The 18,543-nt window shown below is 36.6% G+C and overlaps 1 protein-coding gene across 1 annotated transcript in view; it reads left to right on the top strand.

Annotated features, from left to right (window-relative positions):
- Positions 1–18,543, top strand: part of LOC121315880 (fibronectin type III domain-containing protein 1-like) — a 53,116-nt gene that overhangs the window by 11,767 nt on the left and 22,806 nt on the right. The window contains exons 2-11 of the mRNA XM_041250436.1: positions 1,658–1,864; positions 2,647–2,739; positions 3,453–3,576; positions 4,048–4,235; positions 6,162–6,269; positions 9,882–10,070; positions 10,588–13,080; positions 14,086–14,201; positions 15,299–15,410; positions 15,807–16,250. Coding sequence (XP_041106370.1) covers positions 1,658–1,864; positions 2,647–2,739; positions 3,453–3,576; positions 4,048–4,235; positions 6,162–6,269; positions 9,882–10,070; positions 10,588–13,080; positions 14,086–14,201; positions 15,299–15,410; positions 15,807–16,250 — 4,074 coding nt within the window. The remainder of the gene's footprint in view (positions 1–1,657; positions 1,865–2,646; positions 2,740–3,452; positions 3,577–4,047; positions 4,236–6,161; positions 6,270–9,881; positions 10,071–10,587; positions 13,081–14,085; positions 14,202–15,298; positions 15,411–15,806; positions 16,251–18,543) is intronic.

Below are 18,543 nucleotides of genomic sequence, written 5' to 3'. Positions count from 1 at the left end.
AACATCTTTTTAATTTCAGACGTGAAATACACTTTAAAAAAAAATATATATTAATAATCAAGAATAAGGAAAATTGCAAATCATGGCGGCGAGAGATTTTCTTCTGTGCAAATATAGTGCTGCCGACTCCTTGAGGCCGACAATGTTGACGGTGACACGGTTCGGTTTGTATTAACAATATACACAATCGGTTTTCTATATTATAATTATTCTTCAGTTTTAAATGTAGATATTATTGATTTTCTTGTTGACATTCTTTAATGGATATGCAATAATTGTTTACTTCATGAATCAGTATTTAAAAAAAAAAAAAAAAAAAGGCCCTGAGCTAAAATTATACAATCGTTTCCAGCCTCCTGATTCAAAACACATTATAGCTCATTTTGTAAAATATAAATGTCCGTGTTTATGTGAGACTAAGATAAAATGGCATAATTTTGACAGTTCATTGAAAGAGAGGTAAAATTCTGCTTATGTACAATACGTTGTTGATTCAGGCTGGGTAAAATTAAAACGCTTAGACAGGTTTTCTTTAATAAATTCATTTCCCATTTACACCACCAAAAGTTATTATAACATACAAATGTGCCAGTTTAATAGAATTAGCCACACAATAACAAGTTACTTTCCCATGATTACCTATAATTAGGCTTAGTGAAAACAGTAAGACCATACAGGAAACCATCCAGTGCTGAAAGGGTCACCCAGCTGTTTCTGGCTGTGCACATAGCTGTGATGAAAAGAGAAAGTGCAAGCTGCTTTTAAGTAGCATAACATTGTTTTCATCAGTGGTGCCTTCCTGTGGTGTGGGTCACCTCTACTTTGTGATAAAACATCACAGGAAAAACTGTTCCAGTTCATCAAGCATCCCTGCTTGGACACTGTTGGCAGTTTGTTCTCAGCACTTAAAAAAAAAAAAAAAAAAAAAGAAAAGCAGAATTGTTTTGTATCTAGCTGTAATACCAGTGTAAAATTGATTCATTCAAAAACCTGGTTTAATGCAGTGTGTGGGCAGTACAGACCTCTTTTGACTGACACAATAGTAGCAGAGAGAGAGAGACACACAGAACTAGGTTTTATTATCAGTGTTTATTGGAAACAGTTTACCCCTCCAAGCTATATTTATGGTTCCACAGTTGTTTATGGTTCCATCTGTTATTACTCAATGCACAGTCTTGTGATGGGCTTCAACTTTAATGGCTTTCCTGAAAAAAAACAAATAAATTGTATACACAGTGTCTGTGTACTGTCCAAAATAAATAGGAAACTGGAGCTGTACAATGTCTTTAGTGTTGATTTGCTGAATTTACAGAATTGAGTTTTGCATTATGATTTGCATTATTATTTAATCCAGCATACAGTTTATGAAGAAAATACTGTTATCTCAGTCATTAAAGAATGTTCAAATTTCAACAGTCAAATTTAATGGAGGCACGCTACTTTCATCACGACTCAGCTACACTAACAATTCCAGTAACAGTAATGATCATTCATTCATACACATTATAAGTTATTAGCCACATTTGTGTTAAAAAAACATGTATTAAATACCAAAATAAAGAATTGATTGAAAGATGCACAGTACAGCAGCTGTAAATGTAAAACAGTGATATAAATACATCATAGTATTAACATGTATCTAATCATATGTTTTTAGAAAAGAATGTGTCAAGAAGACCTTTAAGAGTAAAGGCACAGACTTCAGAGGATAGTCTGTCTCTGCGGTGGAGACACCCCCATTTGTCTGGCCAAAACAGTTCAGTCGCAGTGAGGGGCTACCGCCTTGGTGTTGGAGAAAGTGGCAGGAAAATGCACAATGCACCTCTGCAGCAGGACCAGAGAAATCATCAAATACAGAAGCTTGGTAAGTTAACAAGTTATTTCCTAGTACATAAGTTGATGAAAGGTACTTCTGATAAGGCTGACAATTTCAGGTATACTCACACATGTGGTGGCAGATCTAGATAATGCAGAGTTCTGCTTTTTGTTTCTGGTATAGAGCCTGCTGTTAACACAATGATACAATACCAAATGCTCATAGGGGGTGTGTTGAAGCAGAATGCTGAATGAATAACTAAAAGGAAGCTGAATGAATGAGTAAAATCAAGCTGATTGAATGAGTAAAACCAAGCTGAATGAATGAGGAAAACCAAGCTGAATGAATGAGGAAAACCAAGCTGAAAGAATGAGGAAAACCAAGCTGAATGAACGAGGAAAACCAAGCTGAATGAATGAGTAAAATGAAGCTGAATGAATGAGTAAAACAAAGCTGAATGAATGAGTAAAACAAAGCTGAATGAATGAGTAGGACGAAGCTGAATGAATGAGTAAAACGAAGCTAAATGAATGGTAAAACGAAGCTGAATGAGTAAACAAATCTGAAAGAATGAGTAAAACAAAGCTGAATGAATGAGGCCAGGCTTCACACACACCGCTTTATATAGTCAACTACTGTATATGGTCAATTTATTTATTGCAATCATTACCAAAATTCAATGCTGTTTTTCAGCTAGATAACAATGTGTACCAGTTGGCATTATGACAGCCCTGTACATTATTTGGATAAATACTGGGCCATAGACCTTACAGTTTCGTCTGCACATTGCTACAGTATACGATACAGATATATTTCCTCTTTGTTTGTAGCTTCTGAGTCCGTGTATGTGGTATCGCTGCAGGCACAGCATGCACAGAATCCTCCTGTTTATAAGGCAGTCACGACAAAAAAGAAAGCTTCAGGTATGTGCAAAAACTATGATGAGCTATTAGAGTGTACGATTCAATATGCTGTTCAAACTATTAACAGCTGGTACATTTTTAAATGATGTACATATTTAAAAAGCATGGATGATAAAAAAAATTCTATCTAGCTTTACTAATTGAATGGTCAATGACAGACAGTCATGGTTGTAAGTATTGTCTTTCAAGTTTGCCATCTGCTAGAATCTAGATACAATAACCATTAGAATTACTTTAAATCAATGCAGATTTTTAAAATGCTGATAACAGTATATAATTGTAATTCAGTTGTAAAATAATGTCTAGATACAAGTAAAGGGAGTATTGAACACTCTTAGTTGGTTTGCTGTAACCTGACTGAGGTTTCTACAGATAGGTATGAAGGTAATGTTTTCTGTTTCAGATTTATGTTTTGAGAACAGTACTAGGTGAAAATGTATATGCAATAATTGAAATAAAAATATTAGAAAGTGCAGGAAAACATATTTCAGTAGGGGTGAAAATAATAGGTATGACAGGCCACTGCAAGCCACTTTTTATTTTATATTATGACCCCACCATCAACAGAGAATTTTGGTTAAAAGGTGGTTCTAGAGTATAGGCAAAACTGCTTCAGGTTTTTTATTTTTCTTTTTATTAGGATTACTATGGCACTTTCTTTGGTTGTACTGATGAAGCAAGCTTAAAAACCAAACCATTGTTGTTGTCTTCAGAACCTGATGAGCTGTACGAGCCTAAGGATATTAGTGTTCGAGTAATATCCCCTCAGTCTGTATTTGTCTCCTGGGTGGATCCTTTATATGAAAAACAAATGAACAGAGACGTCAGCTCAACCAGGTATGTCCACTGTCACTATACTTTTAAGAATGTGTTTTTAGAAGTGTAAAAGGGTAACGTGTTGGCCAAAGCTTGTTATCCTCAGGAAGGAGACCGAAACGTGATAGCTGCAATTTAGTGCTGAAGCGCACTTTTATTAAAGCAAAATAAAAGGTTTAAACAAACAAAAACAACAATGCAAACAAAAAGAAACCTGCACCCAAGCAACAGCTATCTCGGTGCAATTGCTGAGTGCAGCGCCTGCTAATCTCTGCTTTTCCCCTAAACTTCCTCCATGACATGTGGCTGGGACTTCATTGATGATCAGTTATTCAGCCAAGACACAGCCTCATTCCACCACATCCCTGCCAAACTTAAATACAAAATGCACAGTTTACATGAAATGAAAGTAAAGTGGTGAAGTTTATTGCATATCTTGATGCTGGCACATGTTTTGAAATCTGTTCCAATATTTTGGTAATGTTTTTATAGGCACTACACCATTCGGTACAGAGAAAAGGGGGAGTCGGCCAGATGGGATTACAAACATGCCACCCAGAGACGAGTGCTAGTGGACAAACTTTCATCAGACAATATGTATGAATTTTCTGTTCGAATTTCACAGGGAAATAGGGATGGAAAATGGAGTGTTTCAGTCTTTCAGAGAACCCCAGAATCTGGTAAGTTTAGAGGAACTGTAAACACAACTTTGGCAATTTAGAGAAGTTATATTGACATATACAGTTATGAGAAAGCTACTTTCTCATCTGAAGATCAGGGGCAAGCTTGTGAACTTAAGCAACACATATTACCAAGCTACTGAACTCTAGAGGTGAGGCCTAGCCTGGTAAATCCAATCCTGGACTACTGTGGCACCTGACCAGTAGGGGTCACTGAAGTGCAATAAAACGAACGATGCCCAACTGTTTTTCGGACAGCCCACAGTAGGCCAGAGCCCAATTTAGCACACCCTGTGGGCTACCAGCCAACTAGCCAATAGGGATCCTATGATTGCTTGTTCCAATTTATGGATGATCATTTGTTTCAGGTATTGAAGGGCTTTTGATTTATTAAATATTTATTTTTAATATAGTTGAAGGTTATGAATCACATAAATCAACAACTTTTCCTGAAAAATAAATCAAACACACGGAATACAGGTTTGAAAATGTTTCCATTTCTTGGGTAGAAAACAACTCTCATAAGAAGGAATGGTTAGGTAGAATCCAACTTTATAAATGTGTAAAAACTGAATTTAGCTGCATATAAATTCAAGAATGTTTTATTTGTCAATAGTTTATAAAATGTGCAGTTCTGTGAATGGTTAAATCAGGTTTCACTAAATATTTGAAAAAGAAAATATTTAAAAGTCAGCCTCTATTTTTTTCTGAATCTTCTGGTTTTTTTCCTCCATAAGTAATTTACATTTAAAGTTGGCAACATTTTACAAAACTGCTGTGTATGAGGGTTTCCGCTGGCAGGTTGAGCTTTTTTCTAAATCATAAAATGGGTTTACTGGCATTTTAATTCCAGAAGTGTGCAGGTGACAGTACAGTGAAATACCAGGAGAATCTGAAAGCACTGTTTTTATACATAACCTTCCTTGTATTTTGTAGATGTTACCTTAACTTTAATCTTGGGTTATGTTTTAATGATCTAAACAGTGGCAGATCTTAGTACAATTCTACATTAGTTTATTTGCGCTATGTGGACAAAACGTGTCTTACAGATATAGTATACAGAAAACCTACATTCCTTGCCTTACCTTTCATTTGTTAATTGGCCTGCAAAAATGCAGTTTTCATACAAAATGTTGATTAAGATTACCTAATGGCATTTGGCCAGCAACAACAAGGAAATTCCCTACTGTTTAATAAAGATCATAATAATATTAAATATGGTAAGCTTCATTTCATAATATATAGCAACTACAGGTAACTTTGTAATGTGCAGTGATGCATGGCCAGCACTGTTCTGTTTTATGTATTTATATACATCTTAAAAACCAGTAAATCGTGACACATGAAGCTGGCTGAGCTGTTTAACACAGTCATGTTTTTATTTTTTTTAAAGAGCCTATTAACTTAACAAACTATGCATAAAAGGTATCAAAGATGGTGGGCTATACTGCACTGGCTGTGACCTGCTACTGAACCCCATAATGTCCAGATTCCAGTGCATTGTGGAAACAGGTGTGTCTTGTTCAGTGGTGATGGTTTCTGTAATTTGGTAATTAACAGGTCCTGGATTAGCAGGTTGGTTGACTGTCCCAATACATTCCACACATCTGCAGAATTGATCCGTCATAACCTGCTTCCAAACAGTTTTCTGATTTTTTGATGGTGGTTTACTAAAAATGATGCAGTTCCAGGAACACCAGAGAGACCGTCTTGATAAACACATTGGTCAATGCTGTCTCTGTGCTGAGGGACAAGAACAGACGCCCACTATCTTGCCCCTAGTAAAGTCACTGGGTAATGGTTACACAAAACTCTGACACAGCTTATATATATATATGACAACATATGTGCGACATGCTTACTGTATGTTGCATTTAAAGATAAACACAGTTTACTTATGACTTTGTGTTGCATTGTATTATACAGCACCCACAGGTTCACCTGAAAATTTTGAAGTACAGCCACTGAAAGGGAAGGGAACGTCTGTCACTGCAACATGGGAACCACCTGCAGACACAAATGAAAATATTAGAGGTAGGTGAACAAAGCATGGACGGTGTCACAGGAAATAAGTTAGCCGTGAAATAAGTTAGCGTTTGCCTTTTTGAGCCTTTCTACGCATGCACGAATCTTAGAGCTTAAAGGCAAGGTTAAGCCGTCGATTTTCTGTCTGTGTACTTTTATTCAGAACAGACTGTTATTGCGTGTTTCAAATGTGTCTAGAAAATTGTTTTACTCTTAATGTCAGAATCTTTATTAAAAGCTACAGTACACGTGGTAAACATCGGAAACACGTGGTTGTAATATTAATAACGTGTTTCATATTATTTAACAATAGGTTAACTTTAGGCTACGTAGTTTACAAAGTTTACATTTAGTCGCTGGCTACTTTATATTATAGGTTTTCTTCATGCAATATATTTGCAAGTATTAGCTAAAGAGAAATAAATACAATACATGCATTATTTTGTATATGGGTTATGACATAAACAGAAATAATTTATCATTTGTCGTGCGGTTTATTTTGATGCGCAATTATATTTGTGTTTAAAATGTAATACTAACAGTTTGTAATACAATATATTATCTATTATTTAATAATACTTGTTACATTTAATTCCCAATTTACAAAGACGTGACAAACCTTCACCAGAGTTGTCATTTAAAATTTGTAATCGCCGCGGATATTTATATTAGGTTTTCTTCGTACAAATAATACAGCAAAAGAGAAATACATGCATGTATAATTTGTATTTGTTGACATACTGTATCAGAAACCATTATGCATTTGTCTTGCGATTTATTTTGATGTGCAATTATATACTGCGGTCATAAGACAGTGTTGAAAGCTATGAGCCAGTTTTGAAATGCCGGTCAAGTATCAGACACTTATCGAGCAATCAAACGCTTAATTTGTAGACAGTTTCCCTTTGAAGCAGTGAAATTCTTCACGCCGAGAGATTTAGAACTGCACTGGAATAAAACGAGCGATGAAATACACTTTCATACATTTTCAAAACGAATGAAAAATGTAATATTTAATAAGCATGAAATAAATCTTACTAATAGCTTATTGTAAGTTAAAGGATGATTCCATGTTGTTTAAATTATTGAGAACAGACATTTTTGCTGCTTACTATTAAAATGTCGTTGACCAAAAACGTCCCTGTGTCTGTTTACACAAACAGGAACTTAACAAATAAAAAATCGCCTCGGGTTGGAGCTGCAGCTGCTAAACTCCTCAAAATGTTCTCGTGCATCACCCAGCCACGTCTTTGTAAAGGCAGCGCCAAAAAAAAAAAAACTAAATAATCCAAAACATTTTTAAATCAAGTTGGGCTTTTTAGGTGGGGTGCTGTCCATATGATTATATATTCCTAAAAATAAACCTCCAGCATGGAATTAAACCACACCTTCTGCAAACATATCCCTCCTTCCCATACCCACCCTTACACCTTAAAAAGTATAACCTCTGTAATATGACGTTTTATCTTTCCTGAAATACAACTACTGATGAGTGAGTGGGGACTTTTATTGTAGAAGTGAGGATCAGAGATTTGCACATGGTACTACATTAAATTGAAGAGCTATCTAGTACACTATTTGGTGCTGTGCGAGTACATCCACTGTCAACTCAGATTACAGATGTCCATATAAATAATATAAATGCACTTTAGGAAAAAACAAAAACGTTTTATATTATATATACACCTTAAAACACCATCTTCCACTAAAAACGTGTACGTTTTCCATATTAACAGGTTTAGATATCCCACGTACACTTGATTACAATGTCAAAAACATTATTCTCTACATGAAGAAAAGTGTTTGTACCCAGTTTTCCACTCAATTTAATTCAGAGGTTCAAAGTCACCGAGCAATTTACCATGAAAATAATACATAGCTTGTAAAATGAGCCTACATAAACACTTATTGCTTACCCCACAGTACATGACGTTGTCCACGAACGACATTTTTTTAATAGGAAATACACATTTGGCAAGTAGTGACTTTAACTATGCATAGACATAAATTATACTGGCAAAATAATGTTTTTAAAATAGTTATATTTAAAAAAAAAAAAAAAAAAAAAAAAAAAAAAAAAAAAAAAAAAAAACTAAATACAGCAAGCTATTTCATTAAGATAAAATGTATTTATAATACAAATGAAACGTAAATATACATTACGATAAATGTAACCTTTTAAAAAAACAGTCTGCAATACACTTCGATAAATAAGAAGACAACATATTTAAACAAAAATTACTGTCTGCAATGCAAAACTTGTTTTCGTTTCTCAAAAAAAAAAATTAAAAAAAAAAAAATACAAATGCCAAATCTGGACATTATGGGGTTCAGTAGCAGGTCACAGCCAGTGCAGTATAGCCCACCATCTTTGATACCTTTTATGCATAATTTTCGTTGAATACAGAGAACCTTGCCTTTACGCTCTAAGAGTCGCGCATGCATAGAAAGGCTCATAAAGGCAAACGCTAACTTATTTCATGGCTAATTTATTTCCCCTGACACCGGTACTTACAACAAAATGAAATGAGCAAGAAAATAACAGTGCATTATTGGCTATGTTCTTGTTGTATGACGTGCCATCCTGAGAATCACATGATTGTGTGCTATGGAAACGTGTAATTATCTGTAAATAGTGACTGTAGAGTAACTACAAGCAGCACTGTACCCGTATGTTAAAGTATGTCCCATTAATCTTCCTATTAAAATTCATATTTAATATAACAGAAGTATTTAAATAATAACCTATGATCCTACAGTTATAAGGGTGTTCAAATCTCAAATTACTGGATATTACATTATTTAAAAAATGGCCATGTCAGATTAATAATATTTATTTTCAAATGCAAAATGAGCCTTATGTTTGAGGGAGTTACTGCAAACCATAAATCTAATGCTTATAGTGCCAACCACAATTCCAGAATGGTCACAATAGATTCGTTGTTTAAAATTGTTTAAAATCAAAACCACAGTGCACTGTAGATTTGGGTCTTTTCAGTTTTAATGTACTTAATATTAATTACTGTAACCCCTGACAGCTGGCTTCATTTCAATTATTATTATTTTTTACATGATGTCATTATATATAGATTATTTAAAGTGTATTGTTTCAGTTTTCTAGACTAGTGTCCAGTGACATTATTTTACATAGTATGTGCAAGATAATTTAAGGTGAAATTTCCTGCCACCAATACAGACAACTGGATTCAACAGATTTCAGACGGTTTATATGCATTGGACAAACACGTTGAACAGGTGTACATTGCTTTTAGCATGTCAGAGTCAACCTATATCTTTTGCACAAGTATATAAAATGCTACTGATGTGAATTATTCCTAGTGGTTAATATGATAATACCATATTGGAGGAAACTTTTCAAGAATGGTTTGCATGGGTTAACAGAATATAAAACATTGATTGTATTGAGTGGGGCTTTTTAATTATTTGAACATTATTTTCTCATAGCTGGGTTCAAGTTTTGCCAGCATACAACATGTCTTATATTAGATTCCATCAGTTGACGTGCATTGCTAATTTACTGTATAACTGTTAGCAATGCACGCTCTAATTCATCCTACCTATATAGTCCCCTCCTTTCAACCATCTGCCAAATCATTTCAGAATACATTCTTTCATACGCCCCGGCTCTCAAACCATTTGGAGCAAAGTCCATTACCTATCGTGGGGATACAACTTCTGCCATAATTGAAGGTCTGCAGCCTGGGGACCGGTATATTTTCAAAATTCGTGCAGCAAACAGGAGAGGACAAGGTCCTCAGTCTAAAGCCTTCAGTGTCAATATGCCAACAAGTAAGCATTAGACCTGCTTTCTATAACTTCTGAATTTCTTGTTGCTTCTTGTACTTCTTTATTGCATTCCTTGGCTGCATCACAAAGCCTTACTTACCACAGCACTGCACTGATACAATGAACTCCAGGAATTATTTCCAGCTTGACATCCTTAAGTAAATTATTTGACTGGTCATTTTAATGCATTATTGAACCTTCCCCATTCTCTATGTAAGTCTATTTTTTAGTTTGTCTCACGTGCAAAAATAATAATTTAATGCATGTCTGTAAATTTAGTAAATCATTGGACTACCCATTTAGTAATATTCATATTTTTTAAAAGTTGCCTTGTGTGGTCCAGTGCTTGCTCTGTTGCTATCACCCTTCTCAGTTTCTCTTTAATTACTGCCTTGTATTCAGTTTCTGTCTTATACAGTAATGCATGATGAGACAAAATGTTTAATAAAAATGTTTATTCCTATGATGGTATAGTTCAATTAAGTGCATTCCAAACTTAACAATGTCCCTTTTTTGCCAGCTAGTACTGTTGTATCAACTTCACATCAGCAATCCAAGAATCCTGATTTTGGCAAGAATGACCAGAGCTCTGTACCACCTTATAGGACATCTTTAACATCTTCATCCAAGTTGCCTTTATCTCGTTCTACCTCCAACATTCAAAAGCTTCCTGCTTCCAAAACACCAAACACGTTTTCACATGAAGCTGTTAGTGTTAGGTCAGAATTGGAGACAGAGCTTCAGTCTACTGAGGAACCAGATGAGTCTGAACTATATCCTTCTGAACCTGTTCCTCCCTCGCCATCGAAAGCCACCACCTTTAACTTAAGGAGAAAAACTCGTCCTCTTTCCCAGACAAGATCTTACCACAGTATATTCTCTTCGGTTAGATCACCTGTTAGGATTGGACAATCAGCCATCAAACAAGGTCCAGACACAACTACATCATCTCCTCATTTTAAAGACAATGAGACCAAAGATTTAAATGGCAGACAACATACTTCCTCTTCAAGACAGACAGATTTGAGTGAGGATTTAGACAAGGAACTTGATGAAGATACTGAGGAGAAACATGAGGAAGTTGTAAGACAAAAAAATCCAGTTCATTCAAAAGCAAAAGATGATGGACACAGTGATTTTGCAAATAAAAAACATTCTAGTTTTGTTTTTGATAAAAGTCCAAATCATAAAACTCCTCATCAAAATTCCTCATCTAAAGTTCCAGAAACATCTTCTGGGTCATCCCAGCCCAAATTCTCCAGAGCATCAGGAAATAGACCAGTGATTTCTGTTCACACGTTTCCTAATTCAGAGACCAATAAGCCAAGAAGACCAGTATCCTTTTTCAACAGGAAATCTGTATCACCCTCATTGGTTACTCATTCTTCCTCATCAGGTGTGCCCTCCTCCACCTTATCTGATAATAAGGAGTCAGCTGCTTTAAAGAATGAACATTCAGCTCGTAGCTTTCCTAATAAAAAGGAAGCAGACCTTGATTTGAAAAGTGTCTCAGCTTCCTCTTCTTCCAGATCCACAATATCTAAATCAGGGACTTCAGGAGGGGCACGGTTACCTGTTTCATCCAACCGTCATTTGAGTACTAATGGCCGCAGAACAGCAGGAACTGGTTCTACCGATTTTTCAAGTTCTGTCCATCAAACAGGTGTACCACATCAACCAGGATCTAGCAGAGTAGGAGATGGTCAGCCAAAACCTGGTACTTCTTTAGTCAAATCTCAGTTTATTCTGCCCACAACAGCTCGGCCATCATCTAGACAGCAGTCGTCTAAACTACTGGATGATGATTATGATTATGAAAGTAGTGAGACAGAAGTTGAGGTGGTGAAACCAGCTATCTCTTCAACATCAAACCATGCTTCGTCATACTTACCTTCTTCTGCTGTTCCTAAAGGGAGTCCCCAAAACTCACACCTTGGTGTTAGCAGCAGCAAAGGAATTGATGATTCTGTTAAAAAGCATAGTTTATCCCCATCATCTCGGGTTAACCCTTCTTCAACCAAATTAGTTCCTTCTGGGCGTAATCGTTTATCTTTGATAACAAACCGTAACCACAGGTTCAGTATGCCCAGACAGGAAACAAAACTAAGTTCACCTTCTACCCAACAAAACATAGCAACCCATTCCGCACGGTCTAGTGGTTCACAGTCACTAACACCAAAACACACACAATCAGGTTCTGATGTTTCTGTAGACCAAGAGACTGATGAAAAAGAAAAAAGACCCATTTCCTCATCACCATCAAAGTATGGCCATGGATCATCAGGGTCTTCTCAATCCTCTTTGCCAAACCATCATTCAGTTTCAAGTGGCTCCAGAAAGCTTGATACCTCTTCACACATCAGTACTTCACCCTCATCTGCTCAAGGAGGTTCACACACACACACTCCCAGTCTACCAGAGTCTGGATCAGAGGATGATGACTATGACTATGAATATTATGGAAGCAAAGAGTTGAATGATAAAGCTGATAAACTTCATTCAGCTTCTGCATTGTTGAAATCTGTGGCACCGGAGCCAAGTACCTCATCCTCTGTTAAACAGACAAGCTCTAGCATTACTGGGGACAGAGAGGAAGATGATGCAGACAGTAAATCAAGTTCCCCTTCTGTGCATTCATCCGCACAGCTGCCTAATTCACGCTCAAATGGAAGGTCCCATTCCCCTCAACTAACAAACCGTCAATTTGGCTCTAGGATTTCCAGCAGGGTGCTACCATCTCAAAACACAAAGCTGGGTCAGTCTTCTGTCTCGTCAAACTCCCCTTCTACCAGTGCGTCTCAGTCTGCTTCATCATCAGATAGAGGCATTTCCCGGGTTCCTTCTTCTCAATTGCCTCGTTCCTCCTCCAGGCAGACCTCTTCTTCCTCTCTACCATCTGTGCATTCATCTCGGCAACCAATACAAGGGACAAAGACCCGATACCCTGGCCGAGCGGATATTGCTACACGAGAGAAAAGACCTGGCACATTTGTGAAACCCAGTTATGAACAAGGTAATATGTTTGTTATTTTTGTTAGTAGATAAGAAATAACACATAAATACAGTAATCTGTCGTGTATGCGCCTGTCACATATCCACCCTAACCGTTTATTCACCATTATCAATCTCTTCAGCAGCATTAGTTTATTATTGAACAGTTCAACGATTGTAGATCATACCAATGTTTTTGTACATTGTGTTATATGTGCTCCGTGCGCAACCATTGCTTGTAATTTCGCCTCAAATCTGATCCAGGAGGATATTCAGGTAAACAAAAATAAGTACATTTTAAAAAAAATAAGTAAAAATTTTTGTGATTTGTTTCATAGACGTTTGAGGTTGCTCACCTACTGTGTAAACGATTTATTGCAGATGAGACACAGATGTTTATCAGTGAAAGCAAACACTTTGTCCCGTTCTGGCTTAAAGCCTTGGTTTTCATCCTACTTTCATGTATTACTCAATGCCATTGTCTCCACAAAACAAACGACCACTTGATTCCAAAAGATGAAATTGACTCAACCACACAGCCGCCATTCACTCGAGGTGATCGAAATACCAATTCGCAAGAGCGCGATGTCGAAGGTCATCAAGTGACGAAATGTGCAGTGAACATGCAGGCTGAAATAAACAGGAGAGAAAGACGGAGAGAGAGGAAATAATAATAAACACGAATGAATACAGAGAACAAAAATAAATATAAAATGTCTTTTTCTTTGTGATGTTGCTTATCTTTAAAATATATGTCAACATTTGTTTAATTTCATTAATATATTTTGGGATGAGTATTAAATATATGTTAAGTTGGCTAATATATGTTATATATTTTGCAATATATTTGAAGGTAGAAATATATAAAAAAAATATATGTTGCAATATATTTCTTTTCTATAAGGGCAGTTGGCAAATTTATATAAAAACAACTCTGATGCGCCTGGTACAGTATGTTTCCATATATAGTTTTTATGACATATAAACAGTTCCTGTTTTCAATATATATAATATATATGTATTTCAGGTAAAAATGGTAGACCAAATTTTACAGATGCAAATGGAAAAGTTTCTTCTACACCCGAAGACAAAGTCAAACAAACAGGTCTCAAGTTAATAAATGGCCCTCAAGGTGCAAAATGGGTGAGTTGCTATTCCTTATTTAGGCAGTAAAACCATACAGTACATTGTGGCTATTTTATAATAAACTAGTTTCTTGAGGTTGCAAACTCTGACAGTAAATTGGGAAGTGTAATGCAGTGCATAGCATTTGGGTACAAGAGGAAGTCTCATTGGGGCTTTGAAAGATTAATTATAAATGTACAGCATATGCATTTGTAATCACAAATAAAATATGTGAAATGCATGCTTGCCTTTACTTTTTATAGCTATCTGTATGTTCTATCTGCTGTGTTGCAGGTCCCTGGCATATTGTGCAGCTGGGCTCTCACATTGCATGCAAAATGGTGTCTCAGTGCGATAGAAACCAGTGAGCAGAAAGAGCTTGAACTTGAACTTGAACTTGAGTTCCCTTCTCAGCCCGTTTAAAACCCTGAACATGATTTTTGTTTTTTTAAATGTGTACTGTGTAGCGCTCCAATGCTTTCCAATGGGCCATTTGGAAGAGCTTATCATGATCATAGCAACATCTGGGCTTTATTTTCTTTGTTCTATATATGGAGTAAAAATAGTTCATTGCATGTAACTGCTGAGCACTATAACAAGCATATAGCCTATTCCACAAACTTACATAGTGGGGTCTGAGTCGGAAAGCAAATTGTATTTAAGCAACTACAAATAGACCGACTTTGAGGGGAAATGGTTAAGTGAGCAGCACAAGGTTAATTTATAATTCAGGTATTTTCAATTTTTTTTATTACTAATACAGCTGAACACATGACACACGTTGCTAAAGTACACATGATGATTTTATTAAAGAAACCTACTGTATACCTTCATGATGTGAACACTTATAAAGGGTAGGGTTTTTTTTTGTTTGTTTTGTTTTGTTTTTTTGTTGTTATGTGTCAGTGTAAAATGAATGTGCAAATGTTTACAAAACTACACTGGCAATTCTGGGGTAACTACTACAGTTTTACTAATATGGGCTTCTTCTTAACATTATTTGGTTAATCGTATTACGAAATACCACTATAAAATATACTGTATGAAAATGTTTTCTTAATATTTAATGAAGGAAGTTTTTTGTGTACTAATGCTCTCGGTTATGTTTGTGACAGATAGTAGACTTGGACCGTGGGGTGCTAATGAATCAGGAAGGAAGAATTCTTCAAGACTCACATGGCAAACCTCTTGGAGTACAGCTCGGATCAGATGGGCGTACTGTTCTGGGTATGTATTGGTATTTTAAGAGATGCTTCAGAGTAAAGTAGATTGACTTTCTGCCACTAACGCATCTAAAGATTTCAGCCGTTAATTCTGGTAGAAATTATTTTTCTATAGTAACTCTATACATACGTCAATATATTTACAGTATACCTCAGATTTTCTTCATTGTTCATTACCTAAATGATGTTTGTTATCCATTTTATTGAAAAAGCCTAATACTAACCAGATTTTTCCCCCGGATTCAGTCGATTTATTTTTCAGCAAAGCATGGCCAAACAAATATAAAACATTTGATATATTACCAAGTGCTATTCACATCAGCCCAATATATTGCCAGCAGCATCTTGGAAGCGGATAACTGTCAGCATTATGCTCATGTGTTTTTGTTCTCCTTATAAGATCACGAAGGAACTCCATTGTTGAACCCTGATGGGCTCCCTTTTTTTGGACATGGGCGTGATAGCAGGCCTGTGATTAACCCTAAGGGGAAGTCTGTGTTGACAGTGGGAGGCAAGCCACTGGCTGGTTTGGAGATCCGCACAACAACAATACCACCAACAACCACGACCACAACAACCACGACCACAGCAACCACGACCACAACAGCTACTACCACAAAAGCTACCACCACAACAACGACTACTACCACAACTAATCCTACTACTACTACTACTCCTACTACTACTCCTCCTACTACTACTATTCCAACTACAATTGAGATAACCACAGAGGTTCCTACAACTTCGGCATTACCTGAATGTCCTCCAGGCAGCTATTATAAAGTAGATGAAAATGGAAAACCTGTATCTGTAGGACAGAATACAATGAATTGCTACCCAGAAGGTAAGAATGAAATAATCTGTATTTTTTTCTTTAACTAACCTGAACTCTGATATAACTAAAAAAAAAATACTGAACACACATTGAAATGTACATTTTATTCCCATACATGTCTTTATACCTTGTTGTTTTTATACCCTGGCTTTTTTTTAAAACATATTCTCATTTTGTTGATCATTAGTGAACATTTCTGTACTGTGGGTGTTGTCGAGTGACTGAAAACGAGACATTTTGCGCTTGAATTGAAAGTGATGGTCTCGAGAAGTCGAATGTGCCAAAGTTCAATTACATTTCCTCTAGAGGATTTATCACTTTTTGACCTCACTACTGTGGTATTATGCCTTTCGAATGGCTCAGGATGCAAATATAGCCTTCATCCATGTATATATGGAGGGCCGCTGGAAAAATTATCTGGGGTAAAACAAAATGGATGATTCGCATGGGACTCAATTTCACTGATGTCAGTAAAAGTTCCAGAGCCAACTGAAAATCTGGTGATTTTTAGTCCCATGCGAACAAGGCTTAAAATTTTTTATGTAAAATTGGAATATGCGCTAAATTCCTAAGTGACAGTTAAAACTTTACATTCCATGTTTGAGTAATGGAAGCAAGTCTATATGTTTGCGCAGAGTCGAGTGACTGCTGCATAGTATCCAGTAGCTGCTGAGAACAAACCTTTGTCAAGCTGTGTAACATACGACCGGTGGACATAGCTAAAATGAGGTGTTGCAGGTTTAAAAGCAATGCACTTGCAACCTTCCGGCTGATTTCTGGGTCGTTATAATAATAATAATAATAATAATAATAATAATAATAATAACAGCTAGGACTTAAGAAAGTCCAAATAAAATCGAATCTTAGCTTTATGAAATCTTACAATATTAGTTAAAGTCATACAGTAAACTAATCATATATCTATATAGTATATTTTGGGTTAATTTTACTGGAGCAATGTGGGCAAATATTTTTTTAATATTTTTCTTTTGTTTTCTTTGGGTTTCGTTCTTTTGCAACCCTTCTCGGTCCTGGAGCAGAGCTTCCGCTAGCTCGTTGTTTCGTCTTACAGGGGCAGAGCTGAGGGAACAGCAGAACTTTATTTTATAGGGCTAGCACTCCCCCCAAGACCCGTTGCTCAGCCACTCAGAGAGAGGGAGAGCACACACACCCTCTCTCCCACCTCTCCATTTCACTGCCATGACCGACAGGAGGATTGTAAGGCTGCTGCCCTCTTCCTGCAGCACTATGAACGCACCAGAAGAGTCAGCACAGATCTCCCCCCTGTTACAGTTACGATTAAATACTGTAACGTTTGGACTTATGAATGGGACATTTTGGTGCTGCATTAAACTGCTGGGGGGTGGGATTTGCTTGTAAATAGTTGTATGCTGTGTCCAATGTCAGTATGTGTTGTGCGTCTGTCTGTCTGTGTAGCTGCTGCATCCTGGTTCCAAGCTGGTCCGCTCTTTACCACCTGAGAGTGTGCTGAGTGAGTGGCAGTGACTTTTGTAGAGCATTCAGAAACCAACGGCCCTTTTAAATGCCAGCCTAGCCCACACCTGGAGCAATAAACGGCCCTTTTAGCTCCATAGAAATCCTGTTTCTTTCTTCCCTCTGAACCCATGGCAAGCCATCGTCACAATACCAATGAAAAACCCTGCAATTTTTTTTTTTTTAGTTTGTACTCTGTGCACTCTGAATGACGAGACTAAATCTTGCTGATTAATTGTGAAACTTAAACATTTATTTATTGTGTGTTGGTGTGTACTTAACCCCAAATACTCTACGTATATTCACCTATGTATTTTGCCCGTCCACTCTTTTTGCTGTGTGCACTATTGTTCTTTGTTTTGTTATGGTTTGCCATTTAAACGGATTAAAATGAAATAAAAAGTGGAAAGGCATTCAGATGACTCCAGAAGGCCGATATTGATGAAAAAAAAATGTATACACGCACCCTACACAAATTGGTTTGACTAGCATTATTAGCGGTGTGAATGCAACAGAACCTGCAGTTTGTGGAGACTGCAATAAACAAAGAAATACATGCATTTCTGTTTAGGCTGTATAGTTGTTAGCTTGGTTTTTTTTATTCTCTATTAATTGAATCGTACTCATTGAAAAGAGGAAAGAGGGAACCAGACCGTTGTTATTGTTTTTATATTTTTTTTGGATAGGGGAAGTTAGCAGCAATGTTCCTGTGTGGGGGTGGGGGCAGGGCCGGATTAGCCTTTTGTGGGCCTGGCACCAAACAGATTTGTGGGCCCCCATTTTTCCCTCTTGTAATAGGGGGCTTGAG

This window comes from Polyodon spathula, chromosome 5 (genome assembly GCF_017654505.1).
Source record: "Polyodon spathula isolate WHYD16114869_AA chromosome 5, ASM1765450v1, whole genome shotgun sequence".
NCBI lineage: Eukaryota > Metazoa > Chordata > Actinopteri > Acipenseriformes > Polyodontidae > Polyodon > Polyodon spathula.
The sequence above is the reverse complement of the archived record's forward strand: the minus strand, read 5'-3'. Positions and strand labels throughout refer to the sequence as shown.